Here is a 24,073-nt window from a genome sequence, read left to right as displayed (position 1 = left end):
TAAAGAGCTGTTATTGAGACTACCATGACTTTTACGTTACTTCATCAGAATCAAAAGTGTTTAATTGGTGTTTGTAATTGTGTGTTGTAATCCTGCAGGGTATTAACCTCAGTGGTGGTCAGCGACAACGGATCTGTGTGGCCAGAGCTCTATATCAGAACACCAACATTGTTTTCCTGGTAGGAACCAACTTTTCCAATACAGATAACTTCATGATAGTTTCTTACCTCCACCCTCTACAAGTGAGATACCAGTATTATGAATGACCACAGTTTTAATTTGATTTTAGAGGTCTTCCCAGAGGAGATTTCTAAACTGACACATAATAGTACAGGGTACATTGTGGTAGTGATAGCAGAAAACAATGATGTGTAAGGCCTGTTATTGGATTACTGTACATAACTACACACCCTTCTGGACAGGATCAGGATTTCACCTCATTCCATTCCTTGGAGTGACGTTATGTCTCATGTCTAGAAAGTCAACGGGGTTGTTTTGGTGTCTTTTTGGGTCAGTCGAGAAGTGATTTAAGCATATTTAAAGTGCATTTCTACTGAAATAGTTACTCTCTGCATTTGAACAGTTTTCTGAATTTAAATGGTGATTTCTTTTGTATTTACACTCTTAAAAATAAAGGTTCTTTATTGGCATCTATGGTTCCATGAAGAGCCTTTAACATCCATTGCACAAAAAAGGTTTGAAAAGGTTCTTTATAGTTAAAAACAATATTCTTTAGATGTTCTTTACACTAAGGCAAAAAAAAATGGTTCTTTTAAGAACCACTGAAAGATTCTTTGAGGATGCCAAAATTTATCTTTTGTGGCATCTCTGTGAAAATCCCCTTTTGGAACCTTTATTTTTAAGAGTGTAATAAAGCAAACATTAAGCAAAGCTAATTTAACACCGGTTCCTAAACGTCTAAATAAGTCTTCATCAGTTTGACTTTATTGAAATGTAAGTTTCTTGCTTTCTTTCTTTCTTTCTTTTTAAAGTTTAAGTACCATTGATTATACAGTAAGTAGATTTTAAAGTAGAGTCAACCTAGTTTTGGGGTTTCTTACCTTTAGGATGACCCGTTCTCTGCCCTGGACATCCACCTCAGTGATCATCTGATGCAGGAGGGGATACTGAAGTTCCTTCAGGATGACAAACGGACAGTGGTCTTGGTCACTCATAAACTGCAGTACCTCATCCATGCTGACTGGGTAACGACTGAGTTTCTTTGCTGACTGAAGATCTTGACCATTTTGAGGCTGGTTCTTCGTAAAACTCTGAAAAAGAGGATGTTTTGATTAATAAAAAAGATAAATTATTTGAAAATAATCAAAAACAAATGAGACTTTGTCTTACTTTCTCTGTGTGGTAGATAATAGCCATGAAGGACGGTTCTGTGCTGAGAGAGGGGACCTTAAAGACATCCAGACACATGATGTGGAACTCTATGAGCACTGGAAGACCCTGATGAACAGACAAGACCAGGAGCTTGAAAAGGTCCTTCTGCTTTAAAAAACAGCTCATCTATACAGTTTTTAAAACAATATGCATCATACACTTACCAACTTTGTGAATTGTTACAGAGAAAAATTGCACATCTTACACTAAATGACTGGGGATCACATACTACCAGACTTTCAAGTCATTCTTAACACTACAAACTCATGCAGAAACATGTGCCTAGTTGCAAGGAGATGCATGACAAATAATAAAAACGTGTTTTGTATCATTTGACTAGACAGAATCATAGTCTGATGCTAAACTAATATCTCTGCCCATCATATGTCAACTTGAGCTGCCCAAAATCCACAGACTGGCTATGAATTTTGGCAACTATCATTGAAGAAGCATTTGAAAAACTGGTTGTGACTCTTTGTTTTAGGAGACTGAAATGGAGAGTCAGACCACTCTGGAGAGGAAGACTTTGAGGAGAGCATTCTATTCCAGAGAGGCGAAGAACCAGATTGACGATGAGGATGAAGGTAGGGGTTCATCTGCATTTCAGCACAACATTTCGTTTTTTACTTGTAAAAACATCTTGGATGCCTTTTTTATATTCCATAGAGGAGGAGGTGGAAGAGGATGACGATGACAACATGTCCACCACCACCAGCCGCCGTTCTAAGATCCAGTGGAAGATGTGCTGCCGTTACCTTTCCTCAGGTGGCTTCCTGATGGTCTTCCTGATGGTGTCGTCCAAGCTGGCCAAGCACTCGGTTATGGTGGCCATCGACTACTGGCTAGCGGCTTGGACGTCCTCAAACCCACATAACCAAAGTCTCGCAAATCCATTTCTCAATGCAACCAATTACACATGGAATGATGACACACAGATCGCTCAGGTGAAACGTCACCGCTGTTTCCTCTGTGAAATCTTGTCTTTCATATTATACATTATTGTTATACTGAAATGGAGCTTTTGGGGTGTTTTACAGCATCACTCCTATGTGCCAGTCTTTATTATCCTGTGTGGAGCAGCGATAGTACTTTGTCTCATCACTTCCTTAACTGTGGAGTTTCTAGGAGTGGCTGCAGCTACAAACCTCCATCACAACCTCCTCAACAAGATCATTCACGCTCCCATCAGGTACTTACACATTATTATGAAACCTACTGTTATTTGAAAGTCAATAAGACAATGAGATATCGATTCAACCAGGACCGTCATTATAAAATGGTTTATACCATCGTTAGATTCTTTGATGTCACCCCGCTTGGACAAATCCTGAACCGTTTCTCAGCGGACACCAACATCATTGATCAGGTGAGAGAAAGACAGACAGAAAGAGATCTGTTCGATTCAAGTGTCAAGTACGTCTCTTTCATTTTAAGCCCACTGAGATGAGCAGCCTTGGGTTTCCACACATACGTGTGACCTCAGTGCTGCGGTAGTCAACATTATCGTATTAATGAGATGAAGAATGTGGCGTGTGCGTGCTAATGTGCGTCTTTTTCGTTCTCTCTCCACAGCACATTCCTCCGACACTAGAGTCTCTCACTCGCTCCACTCTACTCTGTCTCTCAGCGATTGGGGTCATTGCTTTCGTCACCCCTGCCTTCCTAATTGCACTGGTGCCACTTGCTGTGGCTTTCTACTTTATTCAGAAGTACTTCCGGGTTGCTTCCAAGTAAGTTGTTCACCTAACGTGATTCAGTCATGGTTTTCACACATTGGAAACATGTTATTTCTACTCAAGAATTTGTATATGATTAACTTAACTGAATTAAGTAAGCCCAGCTTAACTTATACATGTCAAAATAACTTGACTGAATTAAGTTAATGTTTTTTTGGCTTCATAATATTTAATCAAAATGTCATAACTTGATGTTCTGGTGAAAATGACAGACTTTCCTCTGTTGACGTACTGTACGCTGGACTTCCCCAATCATTTAATTTGCTTAAACCAAACCTTTCTTACATTTGATTGTAAGCTTGCATTCATTTTTGAGCACAATGTCCACATCTCAATATACAACTAAAAATTGATAAAAATAATCAACACCCCATTCGACTTTTTTTTCTTTTTGATAATATGTTACACTCAGATGTGTGCCACAAGAAAAGGTCTTTCAAGTCAAGTCACTTTTATTTCTATAGTGCTTTAAACAATACAGATTGTGTCAAAGCATTTTCTCAGAGATAAACAGGAAACAGCAGAACCAATTATGGAAAGTCAACTATTGAGACAAATCAGATTCTACTCTAAAGCAGCTCTAAAAGACAATAGTGTTATTTCACTACTGATAATAATCCTTTAAAGTCAGCATCAAATCCTTTAAAGTCAGCTATGATTATAAGAATGACATTTTTACTTCCAGAACCAGACTAAGCTCTATTGTCTGTTGCTGTTCTTTTTCTCCAACAGAGATTTGCAAGATCTCGATGACTCCACTCAGCTGCCTCTTCTCTGTCATTTCTCTGAGACTGCAGAGGGCCTTACCACCATTCGAGCATTCAGGTCAGTGAACTGAGGGTTTTCCGAAAGCACGTGGTTGTTTGAATAAACCACACTTTCTCTCTCTGTGTTCTTCTAGACTGGATGCAGAACTAAGTAGTTGCATATGAGTGAAAACAGAATTAAATGCGTCTTTATGATGCAAAGCCAATTGTGTACAATATCAGACATGCAGAAGTGATGCAGTCTCAGTGGCTCCTGGCCATTTCTTATAAACACATTGTGCTTATTCATGCATCCTTGACTTAAAGTAATCCAACAATAAACGTTAAGAGATTAAGCTTTCATCTCCTCTGTTAAGTCTCCAGAGTGTTTACGTGAATGAATTTAACGCTCTTATTCGTCACAGCTGTGTTAGCTCTTGCCAGTCATGGTTCTGTATCACATACTAAATGGTTTTGACACAAAGTAAAAGGTCTCTGTTTCCAGGCACGAGGCTCGCTTTAAACAGCGGATGTTGGAGCTAACTGACACCAACAACACGGCCTACCTGTTTCTCTCTGCTGCCAACCGGTGGCTGGAGGTCAGAACTGTAAGTAAAGTTGAGATTTTACTGTAGTATAGGTTGTAAAGAAACCATCTCCAACTGACTTTCAAACACAACGTTAATATAAAGAACGTAGTGTATGTAATATTTAAAATTAGAGTCTTGCTGATTAATTTATCATTAATTATATCATTTAATAAATAGCATTCACTAGCTGGGTTTCCATCCAAAGTTACGAATTTAACTAATGCGCAAAATTGGAATAAAACATTTGCGAATAAGCACCGTTTCCGTCAAACTAGTCAAAAAGTACAAAATCGTCACTTCCTGATAAACAGGCACTAAATATTACTAAGAAAAGTAATTTTCACTTTTTCATATGAATTTGTACGATTCGTTCGTTTTTGTACAATATGCTTACGCCCCACTGAAGATTAGGTTTAGGGTTGGAGCTAAACCTAAATTGTATGTTTTTGTACGAACCACATCGTACAAACACATCCTACAAGTACTAAAATGCCACTTCGTAAAATAGACACAGACCACTGAGAGCATCGTGAAAGTTTGTTTAATGTAGAAACACCAACACAATCTCATAACTATTTTACATTTTGGCATATTACTCGCTAATTCATATGAATTCATACGATCCAATTAGTTTTTTGTTTTTTTTGTACAATATGCTTACACCCCACTGAGGGTTAGGTTTAGGGGTGGAGCTTTGGGGGGGTTTTTCTCTAAAAATCATTTTTATACAATTGCATTGTAAAAAATCATACAAAAGCACTGCCTTAAAGCACTAAAATACTTAAGTTTTCTCATGAGATGTAGAAGAGATACTTTTTTTAATTGAATTCATTAATATTTATATTAATAATTAACTTAAAAAAAGAAACATGTACAATGGTATTTTAGTATCAAACAGAGGATCATAGCATTTAATTAACGGTATTATTATCAACTAGTAAAACTTTGGTATCTTAAAATCCCTATATAATAACATTTGTATTTTCCTCCAGGATTATCTGGGTGCTGTGATTGTCCTCACTGCAGCAGTGGCAGCGATCTGGTCCACATCTCAGTCTGGACTGGTTGGACTTGGTTTAACATATGCTCTCACTGTGAGTTATTCATTTAAACAGCTTTATTGAATTTCTAGTGGTCATCTGTTATTTAAAAGCCCTTAAAAGCACTTAAAAGTCCTCAACATGCTTTGTGTTAAGGTGACAAACTACCTGAACTGGGTGGTGAGGAATCTGGCAGACCTGGAGGTCCAGATGGCTGCGGTAAAGAAAGTCAACAGCTTCCTCAGCACAGAATCTGAGAACTATGAGGGATCCATGGGTAATAAATCCTTTCCTGACACTATTAGTATCGTTTTTAATGATTATCCAGAGTATTATTTAGACTCTCAATTAAGATTTATACCTACTAGATAAAAACCCATATTTCTGGCTTCCAAAGCACTGCTACATGTGCATTTCATTTTCTCACATTTTAGTGCATTAGGACAGAGCGACCTGACACAAACCACTGAGAGCATCATGAAAGGGCATTTAGTCACTCGCCTCTAGAGACGAAGCAGGAATGAGCTGAGAAAAAGGAGAAGATTTAGCAATAGCCTGTTAGCGCCACTGTTAGACTGAAACAATAGCTTATTCTCCATCTCCTTCTCAGTGACATAATGGAAAACTGGCCTGGATAGCAGTAGGTATGAGACTAAACTTTGACATTTGGACACCATATATAGCTGTGTTAATTGCAGCTTGTTGAGTTTTTTGTTGCCATTGACGTATCGGTGTTATGTCTACTTTATTCTCTCCTCAGATAAAGTCATGTGTGGCGGCACTTAATCCACTGACTGGGCAGAAAGGAACATTCTGTATTTAATCATTCTGTAAACTAAATTGTATCCATAAAAATGCTTTAAAGGTTAAAGGTGCAGTGCGTTTTTTACACTTAAAAAGGTTTTGTGCCTAAAGAAATGAATGATATGCCCTCACATGTAATTATGCCACAATTGGTGGCCTAGAAAACTATTTTATTCCACATGAACGTGGTAGCCCCTCATGATGGCGTCATGTTGAGATCACATCACCAGTCGGATATGTCAGTTTTGCTATAGTTTATGTCATAACAGTTATAACATATTGAATATATAAATATTCACTTTGATTTCAGATGTCTCACAGGTACCGGAAGACTGGCCGCAGCATGGAGAGATAAAGATCCATGATTTGTGTGTCCGTTATGACACCATGCTCAAACCCGTCCTCAAACACGTCAATGCATACATCAACCCTGGGCAAAAGGTACACAATAAACCACTCTCAAAAAAATTATTTACTTATGCATCTTCTTTTTTTTTTTCACTTTATCCAAATTGTTTCTCAGTTTTAAAGTAAATATTTCATTAATGTTGTATGGATAAGCAAGGATGGTTAAACAGCTATTCAATATGGGTTTACTAAGCAATAATTAAGCAATCAGTGATGTTATTGTTAACTAAAACTATTAAAAATGTTTTTCGATAGTTGAAATGAAGTGAAAGTAAAATATACATTAAATTTTTAATGTAAATTTTAATTTAAACTTAGATAGAAATTAGAAATGTTGTGTTGGCAACTAAAATAAATGTTTAACTACTTGACCTAAACTGCTAGGGCTGTCAAATCGATTAATCGTGAATATAGAGTATGTGAATATGTGTATATAGAGTTTTGATATATTTACGGTAGGAAATTTACAAAATATCTTCATGGAACATGATCTTTACGTAATATCCTAATGATTTCTGGCATAAAAGAAAAATCGATAATTTTGACCCATACAATGTATTTTTGTCTATTGCTACAAATATACCTGTGCTACTTATGACTGGTTTTGTTGTCCAGGGTCACATATACACGTATTATAAATCATATATATATATATATATATATATATATATATATATATATACTGTAAATAAACACACATGCATGTAAATATTTATTTTGGATGTGATTAATCATGATTAATCGATTTGACAGCCGTAGCTAAAACTGAAACAAAATTAAAGCTAAATAGAAATATAAAAAAACAAAAAATAATAAAAGCACATTATAAACTTAAAATTCAAATTATTAATAAATACTACAATAGTATATTAATAATGTTAAAATAACAGTTCAATAAATAAACAATATTATTACTCTCAATCTGTATGTTGCCCGTTATATTATTAAAATGGTCCTAGATGTCACAACCTCCAACCAAAGCTGACAATGAGAATTTGGTAGTCCTGATACCGATCGACCTGTTGTAGCACATAACACGTACTTGCGGTTTTGTCACTGTAGCGATGATTTTCTCATTGCACTGCGAAACCACAGTTAATCTCTGCCTGAATATCAACTACACAGTGTAGCAAAACCTACGCAATTTGCAATTCCGTCATAAGCTTTTATCTTTATTAGTCTAACTTGTTTTTAATAGGTGCCCTGGCGCTCAATATACGAGTGCGACAGCACAGATGGCTTCTTGTTGTGACATGGGAACTGTAACTGTCCGCACTAGTTTGTGTAATTTAGGAGAGCAGCCCTGAGCGTGTTTATACAAAAGCAATCTGAAAATGTCAGGCCGTGTCAAGTGCTTACGTGTTGTTCTTTTTGTCCCAGGTGGGCATCTGTGGCAGAACGGGCAGTGGAAAGTCTTCCCTGTCTCTGACCTTCTTCAACATGGTGGATGTTTTCGAAGGTAGGTCTTCCCAGGACATCTTCCAAGTCTCTATTTAATGAAACATTATGGTTCACTGAGCATTACAGTGCTCAGATGTATGTCAAGCTCGCCGCTGGAGAGAAGCTGACCCTGAATCTCTAAAGAAGAAGAAAAAAAAAAAGAGTTTGGAAAATATGAAAAAAAAAGTTATTTTTAATGTCCTCAGCTGCTTACCCTAGAAACATTTTTTTCTTTGCCAGTGTTGTTTGTTCTTTTACCTTATGGTTACTGTCACTTTGACAAGCAGCCATGATGTTATATTTAGACATTAACCATAGAGATCTGTTGAGTCTTACTGTCATTATTAACAGAATTACTTAGTCTGGTTGATTTAAAACGGAACCATAGCTTCATTTGTTGTAAGATATCAAACAGAAAGTGTATAAAAAACTATGTTGTCTAAATCATGCAATATATTTAGTACAACGTTCACTAATGCATTTTTATTTTTTTTTAATTCTCTACTTCTTTCCTTAGCAATTAAACAAAAATAATGCAGAAGAATTAAAGCAATGCTATAAATAACAGTTATAACTAAATAGTGTTATTTTGGGGATATTGATTTTATTATTATGACAAACAAAAATACATCACATTTATTTTCTCTGAGTTTTATCATATTATCCAGCATGCAGCATTACCATATTTCTCTTAGTCAAAATAAATCTTCAGCCAAATCAAACAGTTCATGCTGTTTTGTGCACATGAGCACGGCTGTTAGAGATGTTTTAAATCAGAAGTGCATGGACTCTCTCTTCACTGTGTCCATATAAAGGTAAAATGAAACTCTTAAGAGCTGTGTTTGGTCTCCTGATATCCACTACAGACCACTATGTATTAAAGTCAAGTTATTGTAAACTGACCTGAACACCCAAAGCTAATAAAACAATCCTTCAGGGAAAGAAGAAAAAACATTATTGTGATTAGTTTGAGATTTGCAAGGAGCTAAATATAGCTATATCTTATATAATTATGTTAAATATCTGGGAAGCTGATGCAAAACACATCTATGAAGTTGATATTAAATTTGTATTGGTATATAATAGAAAGTGTATGTTTTATGTGCTGTAACTCATTGCCATTTTTAAACACCTTTTAAATGGTTTAACTAAAATAAATAAATAAATGTATAATGAAATAATAAATAATTAATTTGAGCTAAATATAAAATATAAACCAGAGATGTTATTGTTAACTAAAATTATTAAAATTGTTTAAATAATAAATAATAAACAAATAAAAATATATTAAAGACATTTAAAAAAGAAAAGATAAAAATAATTCTCAATTTTCGCAATTAATATGATTTAAAAATTAAATATAAACCAGTGTTGTTATTGTTAACTAAAGTTAAGTTTTTTAAAATGCAAAAAATAAAAAATAATAATAGAAAATAAAAATGTAAAAATAATAATAATATTAAATCAATATATTTCAATAAATAAATACAAATACAAATATCAGTGTAGTTTCTCAATTAATATGAGCTAAATATAAACCAGTGTCGTTCTTGTTAACTAAAACTATTAAAAGTGGTTTCATTATAAATAATGAAAATTAAAACAAACATGCAAACAAATAAACTTAAAATAAATACAAAAAATATAAATATTAGGTGAAAAACTTAAAAAAAAAAAAAAAAGAGAAATACTGCTTTGGTAAATAACTGAAATAAAATATGTTTAAGTACTAAAATTAATCAAACTAAAACTGAAATAAAAATAAATTAAAAATAAAAAAAAATTAAAAATTCTAAAAGCATATAACAAAATAAGTAAACTAATGACAACTGAAAATATAAAAATAAAATCTAATTTAAAAAAAAAACTTGTGTGTTATTATCTTTTTTTTTGCTCTAGGAAAGATTGTTATTGATGGCATTGACATCTGCAAGCTTCCACTCCAAACCCTGAGATCCCGTCTGTCAATCATTCTACAGGATCCAGTGCTGTTCAGCGGCTCCATCCGGTATAAACACGCAAACATGCTCGCTCAAACATACAAACAGACACAAAAATACATTTGTATCTGCGTAATGCATGCACCTCACACGCACTCACTAAGGCTAAACTGACCCAAACAGACAAGACCAGGGACAATAAACACGCACTTCCTGCCTGACATTTTTAATCAGAAGTTCAGCATAAACACAGATCATTTACAAAACACAGTGACCCCCAGGATGTGAAATAGGGGGCGTTTCGATATATACTGACATTGCATAACTCTGCTGTTCTCAGAATAAGCTATACATTCTTATGGATTTAGTATTTTATTCCCCTATATGTTTCTTTTCAAACAGTGTTAAGTATTTATTTCACTGGATGTTCAATATGTATCTACAAGTGTCCTCGGCTCCAAGCTTGTTTGAACTTCTCACGGATACTAAGTGTCATGTTTGTTTCTGAAGACAGTGAGCATATGGGGTTTGTTTAAAGAGGCCGCCAAGGGATAAGAAAGAAAATAAAACTGAACCACCATCACAAGTTGTCTGGGAATGGTTTTGGGCAAGCTGTTGTCATGACAATGTTTATATGAAGCAGGCCTAATGGATCATTGGGCCCAGGAGACAGAGCGTACGAATTATTAGTACAGCAAATCTTTCCTCGATTTTAATTTCGGAAAATGTAGGGCTGTAAAGGAAGAAGCTGCAGTTGGAATCCATTTCCCAGCGTGTTAAAATGGATGTGAATATGGGTTCATTAGCATTTCCTCTTATGGTCATTGAGTGCATTAACACTACGTCCCTCGAGTGTGTAATTCATTAGAAGGTAAAGTTCATCCAAAAAATGTAATTCTGTCATATGTATTCAAGCTGATGTTGTCCCACATCATTCTTAAGTGGAACAAATAAACAATAATAGAGTTATTTTGAAGAATGTCCAAGCTGCTCTTTTCCATTTTTTTACGTTTTTGAAAGAAGTCTCTTATGTTCACAAAAACTGTAAATATGTGGCCCAAATTACAGTTGAACAGTGAAATATTATCACAATTTCAAGTAACTGTTTTCTATTTTAATTTACTTTAAAATATCATTTATTCCTGTGAAGGCAAATCTGAATTTTCAGCAGCCATTACTCCAGTCTTCATTGTCAAATGATCCTTCAGAAATCCTTGTAAAATCCTAATTTGGTGCACTAGAAACATATTATTATTAATGCTGAATTTGTGCTACTTTATAATTTTCAGGATTAGAACATTTTTAAACAGCATTTACCTGAATTAGAAATCCTTTGTAACATTATAAATGTATTTACTGTCTCTTTTGATCAATTTAATGCATCCTTGATGAATAAAATAATTCATCACTCTTAAAAAAAAAAAAAAAATCTTACTGACACCAAACTTTTAAAATACCGCATATCAAAACCAATGATTACTCACTAGCCCTTGACTATTGAATACCGATACTGTTACTTACACAAAATGATCATATAACTTCAGAGGACTTTCATTGTAAGAAAAAGAGCAGCATGAACATTCTGCTAAATGTCTCCTTTTGTCTTTTTATGGGTTTGTAACAACATAAGATATGATGAAATGATGGCAGTTTTCATTTTGGGTGATTTGAATGTCTGTTAATTCTTTTTATGTGTGCTTTTGTTTGCACATGTGCATTTTTAGGTTAAATCTTGACCCCGAGTGCACTTGCACTGATGACAGGCTTTGGGAAGCACTTGAAATCGCTCAGTTGAAGAATATGGTGAAAGCACTCCCAGGAGGATTGGGTAAGAATGATCCTCTCCAACTGTTCAGCCGTTATCAGAATCTGCTGACACCATAATGTCAGTCACCTCATGATTTTGACACTGAGTGAAAATTTTCTATTGCAGTGAAATGCTGGAGTTCTCTGACCTTTTCATAATGACCCGAAGCATTCAGTTTTATTTAAAAGTGATATTTGCTCGATCTGAACAGCTGTAAAGCATCATGCTGTACGTATGTCTTTCCCCAGATGCTGTGGTGACAGAAGGAGGGGAGAACTTCAGCGTGGGACAAAGACAGCTCTTCTGTCTTGCACGGGCCTTTGTCCGCAAAAGCAGCATCCTAATTATGGATGAGGCGACAGCTTCTATAGACATGGCCACGGTAAAACCACATCTACATCTACAACTACGGAAGACCATTTCCATTCCATAAGAAAAAAATCATGATTTGGTAAACCATAACTATGACATGAAAAATCGAAATTATGAGATACATCGTAAGTCAAAATTTTGAGTTGAAATCAGGTTTACAAAAACGAAAAAAAAAAGCCATAATTATGACAAAGCATTTGGACTTCTGATATAATTATGACATTTTATCTCATAATTCTGAGTTTTTTTCTGAGGTCATAATTCATCTTTTAATTCATCTCATTTTTGTATCTCATAATTATGACTTGCCCTAAGATTTTTTTTCTTAGGCATTGGGACTAGGCTTAAATATACATCCATTACATTTTATATCATTTGCTAAACATTTATAAAAACTTTCTCAATACATTTTACCTACATAATGTAATGTATTATAGATTGAAACAGGAAATTCATTGAGAAGAAATGATTGGGAGTTGATTGGATTGTATTTCGATTTCATCTTGTTTGGGTCTTGTTTAGGAAAGAACGCATAATTTATGAACGCTGAATTTCTGAACATTTTTTTCTTGTATTAAAATTCAACAGGAAAATATTCTTCAGAAAGTGGTGATGACTGCATTTGCTGATCGGACGGTTGTCACTATAGCAGTAAGTTACCCTATATCAACTTTTTTTTGCTGGTCTGTGTAAGAAATGGACACAGAAATACAATACAGAAATACAGAAATAGATCTTTAAAGGGATAAAAGGACTTTTAATGCTTGCCAGGCTTTGAAATCTTCGATCCTTTCTCTGTTTTCATCTTTCTTCACCACTTCTGACAGCTGATAATCAGTCACTATCAATCTTTTGGCATTAACACATTGGCTCATAAGAATATTATAAGCCTGCAGCCACTGTAGTCTGTACTGTAAACTGTCATTCAGAGCGACAGATACACAACAATGGCTTTTCTGCCTCTGTTTGTGTCAGAGAACATGATTGAGCTCTGAATAAATGCTGGATCTCTGTCTGCTGCACTTTTTCTTCACTTTTTCCTCTCCTCACCCTCATCACATTTTTCCCCTCTCTTCTTTCTCCTTCTTTGTCCACCCGTCTCTCTTCCTCTGACACAGCACCTGGTTTCCTCCATCTTGGAGGCGGAGCAGGTGCTGGTGTTTTCCTCTGGGACTCTGGTAGAGTGCGACAGCGCTCCTAACCTCTTGGCACAGGAGAACAGCCTCTTCAGCATCTTAGTCCGGACGCACAAGTAACCGTGCTTAGGCTCCGCCCCTAGGCACCTACGCCCTGCCACATTGGTTGGTAACCAAAAGCTTCCTATGTGTGCAACCTATTAGAACACTTCAGCGCACAGTCACTAACCCTACACTCTAAAAAATGCTGGGTTGTTTCAACCCAACTTTGGGTTAAATATGGACTAACCCAACTTTTGGATTAAATATTTAATGGAAAAATTTAGTTAGTCCATTTTTTATTTTTGAAACATTTAGAGTGCATTCTAAAGCCAGCTGACTAGTGTTTGACTACTCTTTTTTCTCTCTCTCTTCAACATTACGATTTTAGGTTGAAATATGCTTATTTAATCATTTTTAACATAATTTATCTGGCTTTTACCTGGACAACATTTATCTTTAACAGTTTTTTAATAACCTTTTATCTTTTTTTCTGACAAATAAATACTGTTTGACAAATACATTTGTAAAAATACAAATATAGATGTTGTATAATATAGGTACAATATGTACAATATGTATAAATACAATATAAGTGTTGTGAGCCGGTTTTTATTTTTATTTTTAAATATGACATAAAGGCCCTTACCTGACCAGGTATTCTAAGAAAACAGACTGTCCTTTCGCAGCACTAGGCTCTGTAAAATTAAAAAAAAATTAAAAAAATTAAATTAAATTAAATTAAAAATTAAATTAAAAATAGATTTTATTTTACTAGTGGTTTATTAAATATTTATTATGCAAACAATGTGTGTATATATGTGTATATATATATAGAGATTTTTTTTTTTTTTTTTTTTTTACAATTTTTCACAAAAATTAGAAAAATGATGTTTAGTTGTCTGCGTGTTGTTAACTAAAACAACTGTTAGAAACTTTCAACTAATTTAGTTGAAATAAAAAAATATATAAATGATGAAAAACTAAACTAAAATTAGCAATATAGCCTCAGATACTAATTGTTGAAGGTAGATAACTCAAATTATTAGAACTAAAACTGGCCTAAAATTTAAATTAAAACTACATAGAGATATTTACTTAAAGACTAAAAACGAAAAACATAACAAAATTACTAAAACTTTAACCTAAATTTAAAAGATAAAATATTAAATATTTAAAATATTAATAAAAACTAAAATTGTATATAGTACAAACAACGCTAACCTTTGGTGTTTATGATAGATGGGCCAAATTATTTCAGGGCCCTTTGTGAGTTTCACCGAATTAAAGGCCTGCACCTGCTACCGTTTTGTGTGCTGGAAATGGATCAGATGATTGTAACGTTCCCTCAAGCTGGTTTTCATTTGTACTGTAAAAACTTGATGTTTTACTCTGATTACAGAATCCTGCAGCGATTTGAGCGATAGTTAAACAATCTCAACAGCTAAGGTGATGCTTCAATAGAAATACATTTGCACACATCTGCTTGATTGTGCCTGTTTTCCACAGCATCGTGTCCACACTATCCTGACGGCTGATCTAGTCATTGTGATGAAGCGAGGAAGCATCATGGAGAATGGAAAACCAGAGATTCTCATGGAACAAGAGGATGGCTTATTTGCATCCTTCGTCAAAGCCGACATGTAGTCACTCATCTCCGTCACCACATTGGTTTATACCACTTTTGGCCTTATGAAAAAAATGGCAGCCATTTTTGGGAGTTGCATCGGAAAGGACTCAACTACACACAGACTCTGAACTGTTATTGTTTTATATGAAGCGCAGTATTAGACTCTTTTTTAGCATTTTCTTACCTTATACGGCTCTTTTTCTAAGCTGATTATGCGTGTACTCTGAAACGCATAAGCAATAAATATTTATCTACTGTGTTTTGATTAGTACCAACACTGTACAGAGCACGTCTGTCCGGTTGAGGCCTGACGCTCGTCTGTCTGTCTGAAGTGCATTGCTGATACAGATTTAGGGAAGGAGGACAAATATAGCTGGCTCCCCAAAGCCCGCACCCTCACATGCCTGTGGTTGTACTCTGGACAGAATCGTGAGCCCTCACTTTCTGGGGAGTCCTGCAATGTCCACCAGATCAACCCTAATGTGTTATTCACACCCTATATACAAAACTGATTGTATTTTATACTTTGTACTGTATTCCTCTTATGCAAATTACTTAATCAAAAACCTATTTTTAGTGTTTTGTTTTTTTATTCCTTTGGTGACAATGTTGTGTCAGTCTTAGTTAAGAAATATTCCGGTTTTTTTCCTTATCCAAAACCCTAAGAGGGTGGATTTCACAAAAACTGTCCAGGTCGTATTTCACCAATTTTGAACTAAAAATAAAATAAAATGGAAGACTATGCCTTTTTAGGAACATTTCTTTTTAAATGTAAAATAAAATAAAAAATGATATATATACACACACACAAACACACACAGAAAGATTTAATGTAATATACTAATACATTTATTATTATTATTATATACACATACATAAATACATATTTTAATTTATTTTTTTCCACAATAAAATAGAAAAGTATGGCCCTTTTTTAAAAAGGGCCATACTTTTCTTTTCTATTCAATCTTTATTTTATTTTTTTGACGTTTTATCATGAGATTCACCCTATAAAAACACATAAAAGATTTACCATATATTTTAATGCATACTCAAACAGGCTTACACTTTTTTCAAAGTACACTACAAGTTCATTTCTCTCTTCTAAGCCGCTATGATGTTTTATTATGGGGATGTCAAAACGAGTCTGCAGTCTTTGTACAGCCAAGCGATGTATTGTACACATAACGTCCTTTGTTTCTCTCCTCGTCCTTTAATGGAGTGCCAGTCTGTACCCTCGCCTCCCTTTCACCTTTTAACCTTCAGCTTTCTTTATTTGATCACTCTGCTTTCTGGAAGTTACAACCAAAGATGATCTAAACAATATGTTGTAAGTGACGCTTTGTCCCTGCAGTAAAATGATGCATAGCTTCAACCACTGTGGGAAATCGTTCTGTTCATTGGACTCTGACTGTCAGGGTCGGTGATTTGATGAATATTTGCAGTGAGCTGTGATGTTACACTTGAGCAGTGATATTCCAGTAACTTGTGAACGCAACCATGTGCGTAAAAGTGCAGCTGACACACTTTACACACTCTGGTGATGTGTAAACATGACGTAAAACTTAACTAAGAGCCAACAGCAGCATATTTCAGTCAAAACATTTCCAGTTTTTTTTAACTTACTGCAAATTTCAGGTATTTGCAGCATGTTAGTCATGATGGACTGTTTTAAATGTACATAGGCCTGTGTAATTAATATGGCATTTGTAACAGCATTGTTCTGTGTGCCTGACTTTTTTTGTACACATGAAATGAAAATAAAAATTGCTTTGTGTGTTTACTTATCTCTGTTTAGTGCCTTTGCATAGGTAAAACATGGAAACTATTATATATAAAAAAAAATTAGGGTAAAAAAAATTATAAACCTGAAAACTGTTTACTAAATGTCGAAAATGTAAAAAAAAAAAAAAGGAATACAATTGTCGCATTTAACTCTTGTATTACTTCTACGTCCCTTGTGTAGGGGGGAAAAATAGTTTGCTACACAGCGCCCCCTTCTGTTCACATTTTGACTAATTCAAGGAACTTGATGAGGACTCCCAAACACGGTTAAATCTTGCCTCTTTCCTAAATTATAAAGGCAGCTATGTATTTCCATATACAGAAACCCATTTATACCGTGAAAGAAACATATTAAGTGTGATATTATAAAGACAACAAATAGTTACCTTTTAGACTGTGAAAATGTACTGAAGCCAAAGCAAATCAGTATAATGTTTACTTTGTAAGTTGACAGCGTCTTTTATCTTACTCTCTATTAGGATAAAGTTAGATATGTAAACCTGAAGAAAAATATTATCATTTCAGATTTATTTGTAAAGCACTTTTCACAATAAATATCATTCCAAAGAAGTTTTACGGAGAACATTGCCTTAATCAGTGAGCAGTTAGGGACAACTTTGAGGAGAAAGATTCAAACTATTCTTAACTTATTCTTAAGTGCGTGTGTGTGTGTGTGTGTGTGTGTGTGTGTCTCATAAAAGAAAACGTTTAGTCATAAAAATGAAAAAAAACAATAGGCACATTTAGGTTTATTACTATTATTTTATTGTTAAAAAATAGGGCTGTCAACTAAACAAAACATTCACAATTAATCTCATAATTTTACTGTCTTCAGAAAGCAAAATAAAACAAGAATGTGCATTCCATAAATATGTCGAATAATATAAAAGTATAAAAAGTTACCTGTTACCTAAAATATATATGTATTTCAATTAAAAAACTAAACTAAACAAAAATGTTCATAGTCTTTCTAGCGCCCCCCTGCGGCCCTCAGGTGTCTCCAGACCCCAGTTTGAAAGCCCCTGCACTCTTACAATAACTCATTACATTGCACTGACACAGACACACGTGTTTTTTCTCCATTTAAATTTCTCAAAAAATTGTCTGCCAGCTCATCTGTTCCTATTATATGGTCTGTTTTATGTAGGCTATAGTTTCTCTATGACTAACTCTATTTTAAGCTACTTCAGTTTATATGATATAGTATTTTCATTTTTTAATCTATAAAATAAGGGCAGATTTAGTTCATTAAATCTTTGAAAGTAGTTTTAGCCTCTTTTCTCCAGGGTGAATGTTTCTCGGAGGCAGCAGGACAGTGATGTACCGCCCATGTGTGTAAAGTCCTGTAAGAGCGCAGCACAATCATAAAGATACTTTTTTGGAGCCTTTACGCGGTGAGTGCGTGCTGATGTTTATGTGGTGTTTATTGTATAAATTGACACAAGAACCTAGATTAAGGTCTGATAGATGCAAAATAACTTTCTTAACTTTAGTTTATGCTAGTTGAACAGAGTTAGAGGGCAGATGCAGGATGGTAATTGAACCGGAGCTGCGCTGTTGACAGTCGATGAATGGAGAGTCTTTTTTCCTGACCGTTTGCAGTGACCTGCTCGAATAATGCTGCCGCGCAAAAGCATCATTCCCGAAGAGTTCGCGTTCTCCCCGGCGCTCGTGTCGCCGATTCACCGCAAGCCAGTGTTCAGGGACCGCGTGAACAAAGCGCGCTTCATCGCCAAGAGCGGCGCATGCAACTTGTCGCACAAGAACATCCGCGAGCAGGGCAGATTCCTGCAGGACGTGGTCACTACTTTGGTGGACCTCAAATGGCGCTTCACCCTGGTGATTTTCTCCATGACGTTCCTGTGCAGCTGGCTGCTGTTCGCTATGTTCTGGTGGCTGGTGGCCTTTGCGCACGGAGATCTGAACCCTACCCGTAAACTTGGCGTGGAGCAGTGTGTCACTAATGTCAAGTAAGTGCGCTCAAGTCGTTTTAGCTATTGTAAAAAAAAAAAAAAAAAAAAATATATATATATATATATATATATATATATATATATATATATATTTATATAAAGTAATAGATATGAGAAGACTCTGCCTTGACTGGAGACTAATAATATAAAAACTAAATTAATGTTACCAATTAATTAATTAAATGTCCAAACATTCATATCGTGCATCAAAACACTTACAGATTTATAATGGCAAACTAATAACTGAAATAGGATATATTTTAATTTAATTCCAGTAAATCTATTCAGTTAAAATAAATAATAATGTTGTCATCAGTTTAGCTCCATAGTACATCATAAAGCAGAACTTGTTGAAAAGGAAATATTTCTATTAATAATAAAATTACTAGGGGTATCCCCGACTAAGAATTTTCATAGTCGAATCGGAATTTTCGAATCATGCCGATAGTCGACTGATAGTCGAATCATATGTTTGGGGGCGGGGCAAAAATACATTACCAAGAATCAAGTCAGAGTCAGACATTCGACAGTCATAAACACACAGGGAAAATGTGTAACGGACGCCTCGCAGATACAAACGGGGTAAATAATGTTTTATGTTTTGATTAAAAGATAGTTAACATTAAATGTCAGGGAAACCCTTAAGAATTCACAACATTTTTTTTTACAATAGTGCTCTCATTATAACTTTATATTAGAACGTTCTGCATTTCTGTTTTGAGCAGCGCCGCTGAAGATGACCAGTAGAATGAAGCGTTTTATTATAATATTATAAGTGTTCTCATTATAATGCTATGTACAGTATATGACAGTGCCAGTCATAGTTATTAATATTCTGCAATGTTATCCTGCTCGCACCGCGCGCTGAAGAGATAATCACCGTATAGTACTACAATGAAGCGCTTTACTGTAGCGTAACTCAACCAAAGGCATCTTATACCAGATAAATAATATATACACGATACAAATAAACAGACTGAATCGTTTTGAAATCACTTACACCCTACCTGATCGAAAAAAACCGAAGTCTTCCACTGTGCCTGTGTCAATTTGAGTCTTGTTAAAGATTTAAATCCTTGCCGCCAAAATGCTCTGTCGGTCACGAATTAGAAAGTGAAACTTTAATCTATAGGGGAAATTGGATTTATTCAGGCAGGTTAAAATGGTTATTTAAAGCTTCTTTCTTTTAAGATTCTTATTTACAGCATTATCATGATAGGCTGTATATTAACTTATTAACTTAGCAGACACTGAGCACCCCCATATAGCCAAAATGGCATAATCATAACACCCCGCGAATATTCGACTGTGAGATTGGGAGTCTAATCAGGCTCCTCGAATCAAGCATCGAATCGTCGACTATTCGGGGACACTCATTCTTTATTCTTACAATTTGTGTAAATGTTACTACTCTTTGTACATTTTAAAACAAGAATGATAAAATAATTATATTAATACAATTATATGGCCTAATCTGTATTAATATGATCATTAATAAAAATATTTAAAGAATATTTAAATATGTCTGTTTTAATTCATAATTGCTTAATATATAAAGAACTTAATTTATTAACTGAAATAATCTAAAAGAATTTTAATAAATTAAAACTATACATGTACACACACACATATACATAGAATGTATTATATTATATATGAGTAATATATCAAATAAAATCTATTGCCTAAGAGCCTGCAATACAAGATGTTTAGATGTACCTACTCATTCTTTATCTGTATTTTCCACAAATTAATAGTAAAAATCACTAAAAATCAGAAAATTTTGAATAAAAAAACTAGAAGAATCATTTAAAAATCATAATTTCAATATGCATAATATTAAATAGAAACCATTAAAGAACTGTTTTTTTTTTGTTTGTTTTTTAATAATATTGTTACTAGGTTGTTTTATTCCCTTTATTTTAATAGTTCTATTAAAGTCTTTTCTCTTTGTCTTTTCCAGCTCTTTCACTTCTGCCTTCCTCTTCTCCATCGAGGTGCAGGTGACAATAGGATTTGGAGGCCGCATGATAACAGAGCAGTGTCCCACAGCCATCACGGTGCTCATATTACAGAACATCATCGGCCTGATAATTAACGCTGTCATGCTGGGCTGCATCTTCATGAAGACCGCCCAGTCCCACCGGCGCGCCGAGACCCTCATCTTCAGCCGACAAGCCGTCATCGCCGTGCGCAACAACCGCCTGTGCTTCATGATCCGGGTGGGTGATCTGCGCAAAAGCATGATCATCAACGCGGTTGTGCGCCTCCAAGTGGTCCGGAAGACCACTACGCCAGAGGGCGAAGTTATACCCATCCACCAGATCGACGTCCAGACAGAAAGCGCAGTTGCCAGCAACAGCATCTTCCTGTTGGCTCCTCTGATCATATGTCACGTCATCGATAAGGACAGTCCTCTGTACGATCTCTCGGCGATGGAGCTGCAGTGTAGCGATCTGGAAGTCATCGTGATCCTGGAAGGTGTGGTGGAGACCACAGGCATCTCCACTCAGGCTCGCACCTCGTACGTGACCGAGGAGATCCAGTGGGGCCACCGATTCGTGCCTATAGTGACCGAGGAAGAGGGTGTGTACTCGGTGGACTACTCAAAGTTCGGGAACACAGTCAAGGTGGCCACCCCACGCTGCAGCGCCCGCGAGCTGGACGAGAAGCCCTCCATCCTCATCCAAACACTCCAGAAGAGCGAGTTGTCACACCAGAACTCTTTGCGCAAGAGGAACTCCATGCGCCGGAACAACTCTATGCGCAAGAACAACTCCATGCGGCGCAACAATTCCGCCCTCGCCGTGCCCAAAGTGCAGTTCCTCACCCCTGAGGGTGGACCAAATCTAGCAGTCACATGACAAATGGCCTGGTTAGCGATTTTCACCTGTCTTTCTTTAAGTCCTTGTCTTTCTCTTGGTCCTTGTCATGTTCTTTTCTATGGTTTCCTCTATTTTTTGATCATTCCTATCCTTGGCAACTCTGGCCCTCCAGATCGACTTTTCTGCAGAGTTTAGCTTCAAACCTTATAAAATACACCAGAACAAGCTACTTGGTGGACTACTCAACGTTTGTGAACACGGTTAAGTTGACCACCCCGCGCTGCAGTGCCAGTGAGCTGGATGAGAAGCCCTCCATCCTGATCCAGACGCTCTAGAAGAGCGAGCTGTTGCACCAGAACTATTTGCACAAGAGGACCTCCATGCGCCGGAACAATTCTGTGTGCAAGGGCAACTCTATGCACCTCAACAATTCCACTCTCGTCATGCCCAAAGTGTGGTTCCTCATCCCTGGGGGTGGACAAAATCAAGCAGTTACATGACAGAATGCCTGGATTATGATTTTCACCTGTCTTTCTTTAGGTCCATTCTCATCTGGGCAACTCTGGCCCTCGAGATCCACTTTTCTGTAGAGTTTAGATTCAACTCTAATAAAATACACCAGAACAAGTTAATCAAGATCTTTAGGATTACTAGACCCTGTCCCAAATGGTTTCCTGTATGACTGTAAATCCTCAAATAATATGTAATTCCAAAGAGCTTCACAAAGCATATTACAGATCTTATTGTGAGAAATGCATCTGTTTTGTTTTTAACTTTTTTTTCTTTTCTTTTTTTAATTTTCACATCATAACTGAACCTTCCAGTAAAAATAGATAAAAATAGTTATGTATGCAAGTCCCCGCTCTACTTTTTTTCCCTTTGATAATCCGTTACACTTGCATTTACATCACTAAATGGAAAAAGTGATCTGTCACTACACTTAAAAACAAAAAAGATTCCAAAAGAGGGTTTTCACAGCGATGACATAAAAGAAGCATTACTGGTTCCCAAAGAACTTTCTGGTGTGCAGTTGTTAAAATAGACAAACATTTTAAAGTAAAAATTAAGGATATTTTAAACATCTAAAGAACCTTTTTTTCTCTATAAAAAGCCTTTTGTGGAATGTAAAGTTTCTGTGGATATTAAAGGTTTTCATGGAGCCATCAATGCCAATAAAGAACCTTTATTTTTAAGAATACTTCAGTTTTAGCATGACTTATCACTGTATAACTCTGTATTTAAATGCAATGTACCGTATGTAATGTGTATATGGACAATGACAAAATGTTTCACATTTAATTAAACTTAATCAACTTGTCTTGTCATCAATCATTTTTTCATTTGATTTGTAATAAACTGTATTTGCTCAATACAGCTTTGGGATTTTTATTTCAATCAGCTCTATAAATGAAACCTAATAAATTAATTAGCGTTATTAATAAGGCTGAAATGATCCACGAAAATAATCAATAACAAATAAAAATCATCAAAAGAAAGCAATTCAGTATAATATTAGGGGTAAAACAAAGTGTATACAGTGAAAATGCAGGATAACTGCATGCGACCTCTGGTGGTGAACTGGTGAAACTGCATAAGTTGGTGACCTCTGGTGGTGAACTGGTGAAACTGCATGAGTTGGCGACCTCTGGTGGTTTGTTGTGCAACTACAAGACGTAAGGAGTAACGTTTCCTCCAAGCTTTATTGCGACTAGCAAGAGCATCTTTGATCAACGTTGATGATTTGAGAGTCAGGCAGGTAAACATCAAACGATTGTTGATGCTATTTGCATTAGCCTATGTGTGTGTTGTGTAGCCTATGTATTTGTTGTGAGTAACGTTAATTAAGAAGTAGCTAGTGAACATTTTTAGTGAACATAGTGAATATCCCGAAAGTCAGCACTCTGACCGTTTAAATAAGTTATTACGTTCCAAATAATATTGCTAGAATAATTGCACGATATGAAGACACATACAACTACGTTTGTAGACCGAGTTTTATATTGTGCAACATTTTACATAGGTAAGTAATTAGACGTGATGTTCTAAAAAGTCAAGCTAATAAATCATTATCAGCTGCAACAACTCGACTTGTCCAACTTCACTGGCGAATTTAATGTTTAATTAAATGCATATTATTTAATATATTCCAAATTAAGCACCGTTTTAAACGGATTTACACACTTTTAATCACTCAAAGGTAAATATAGTCAAGTGGGGATAATTTTTTTAAGGTCAATACCGCCCTCTGGTGGCCACTTGCAGTTCCGACATTAAAAGCGGGCTGCACATTAGATGTGAAAAACAAATAAGGAATCGCAGCATTGCATTGCCACTGACTGGAGAGAAAATTGACTTTTATTTACGCGTGTGTGCGTCTATGTTATGAAATTATTTTGTAAACGATTTATGG

General features: G+C 35.5%; 2 protein-coding genes across 2 annotated transcripts in view; both read left to right on the top strand.

Annotated features, from left to right (window-relative positions):
- Positions 1–16,021, top strand: part of abcc9 (ATP-binding cassette, sub-family C (CFTR/MRP), member 9) — a 37,503-nt gene extending 21,482 nt beyond the window's left edge. Inside the window, 20 exon segments of the mRNA XM_058773110.1 lie at positions 99–179; positions 1,068–1,205; positions 1,367–1,406; positions 1,409–1,491; positions 1,877–1,976; positions 2,059–2,336; positions 2,430–2,581; positions 2,689–2,758; positions 2,965–3,122; positions 3,861–3,953; positions 4,380–4,482; positions 5,457–5,558; positions 5,661–5,781; positions 6,619–6,749; positions 8,097–8,175; positions 10,056–10,164; positions 11,821–11,924; positions 12,152–12,285; positions 12,864–12,926; positions 14,960–16,021. Coding sequence (XP_058629093.1) covers positions 99–179; positions 1,068–1,205; positions 1,367–1,406; positions 1,409–1,491; positions 1,877–1,976; positions 2,059–2,336; positions 2,430–2,581; positions 2,689–2,758; positions 2,965–3,122; positions 3,861–3,953; positions 4,380–4,482; positions 5,457–5,558; positions 5,661–5,781; positions 6,619–6,749; positions 8,097–8,175; positions 10,056–10,164; positions 11,821–11,924; positions 12,152–12,285; positions 12,864–12,926; positions 14,960–15,097 — 2,277 coding nt within the window. The 3' untranslated portion in view covers positions 15,098–16,021.
- A 1,641-nt stretch (positions 16,022–17,662) lies between these two features.
- kcnj8 (potassium inwardly rectifying channel subfamily J member 8) lies at positions 17,663–23,073 on the top strand. Its single transcript, XM_058772725.1, has 2 exons — positions 17,663–18,835; positions 20,802–23,073. Exons 1-2 carry the CDS (start codon positions 18,483–18,485, stop codon positions 21,700–21,702), a joined length of 1,254 nt encoding a protein of 417 aa, XP_058628708.1. The 5' UTR covers positions 17,663–18,482; the 3' UTR covers positions 21,703–23,073.
- Positions 23,074–24,073: the final 1,000 nt, after the last annotated feature.

Source organism: Onychostoma macrolepis, chromosome 04 (assembly GCF_012432095.1).
Source record: "Onychostoma macrolepis isolate SWU-2019 chromosome 04, ASM1243209v1, whole genome shotgun sequence".
In the NCBI taxonomy this organism is placed as follows: domain Eukaryota; kingdom Metazoa; phylum Chordata; class Actinopteri; order Cypriniformes; family Cyprinidae; genus Onychostoma; species Onychostoma macrolepis.
The sequence above is the reverse complement of the archived record's forward strand: the minus strand, read 5'-3'. Positions and strand labels throughout refer to the sequence as shown.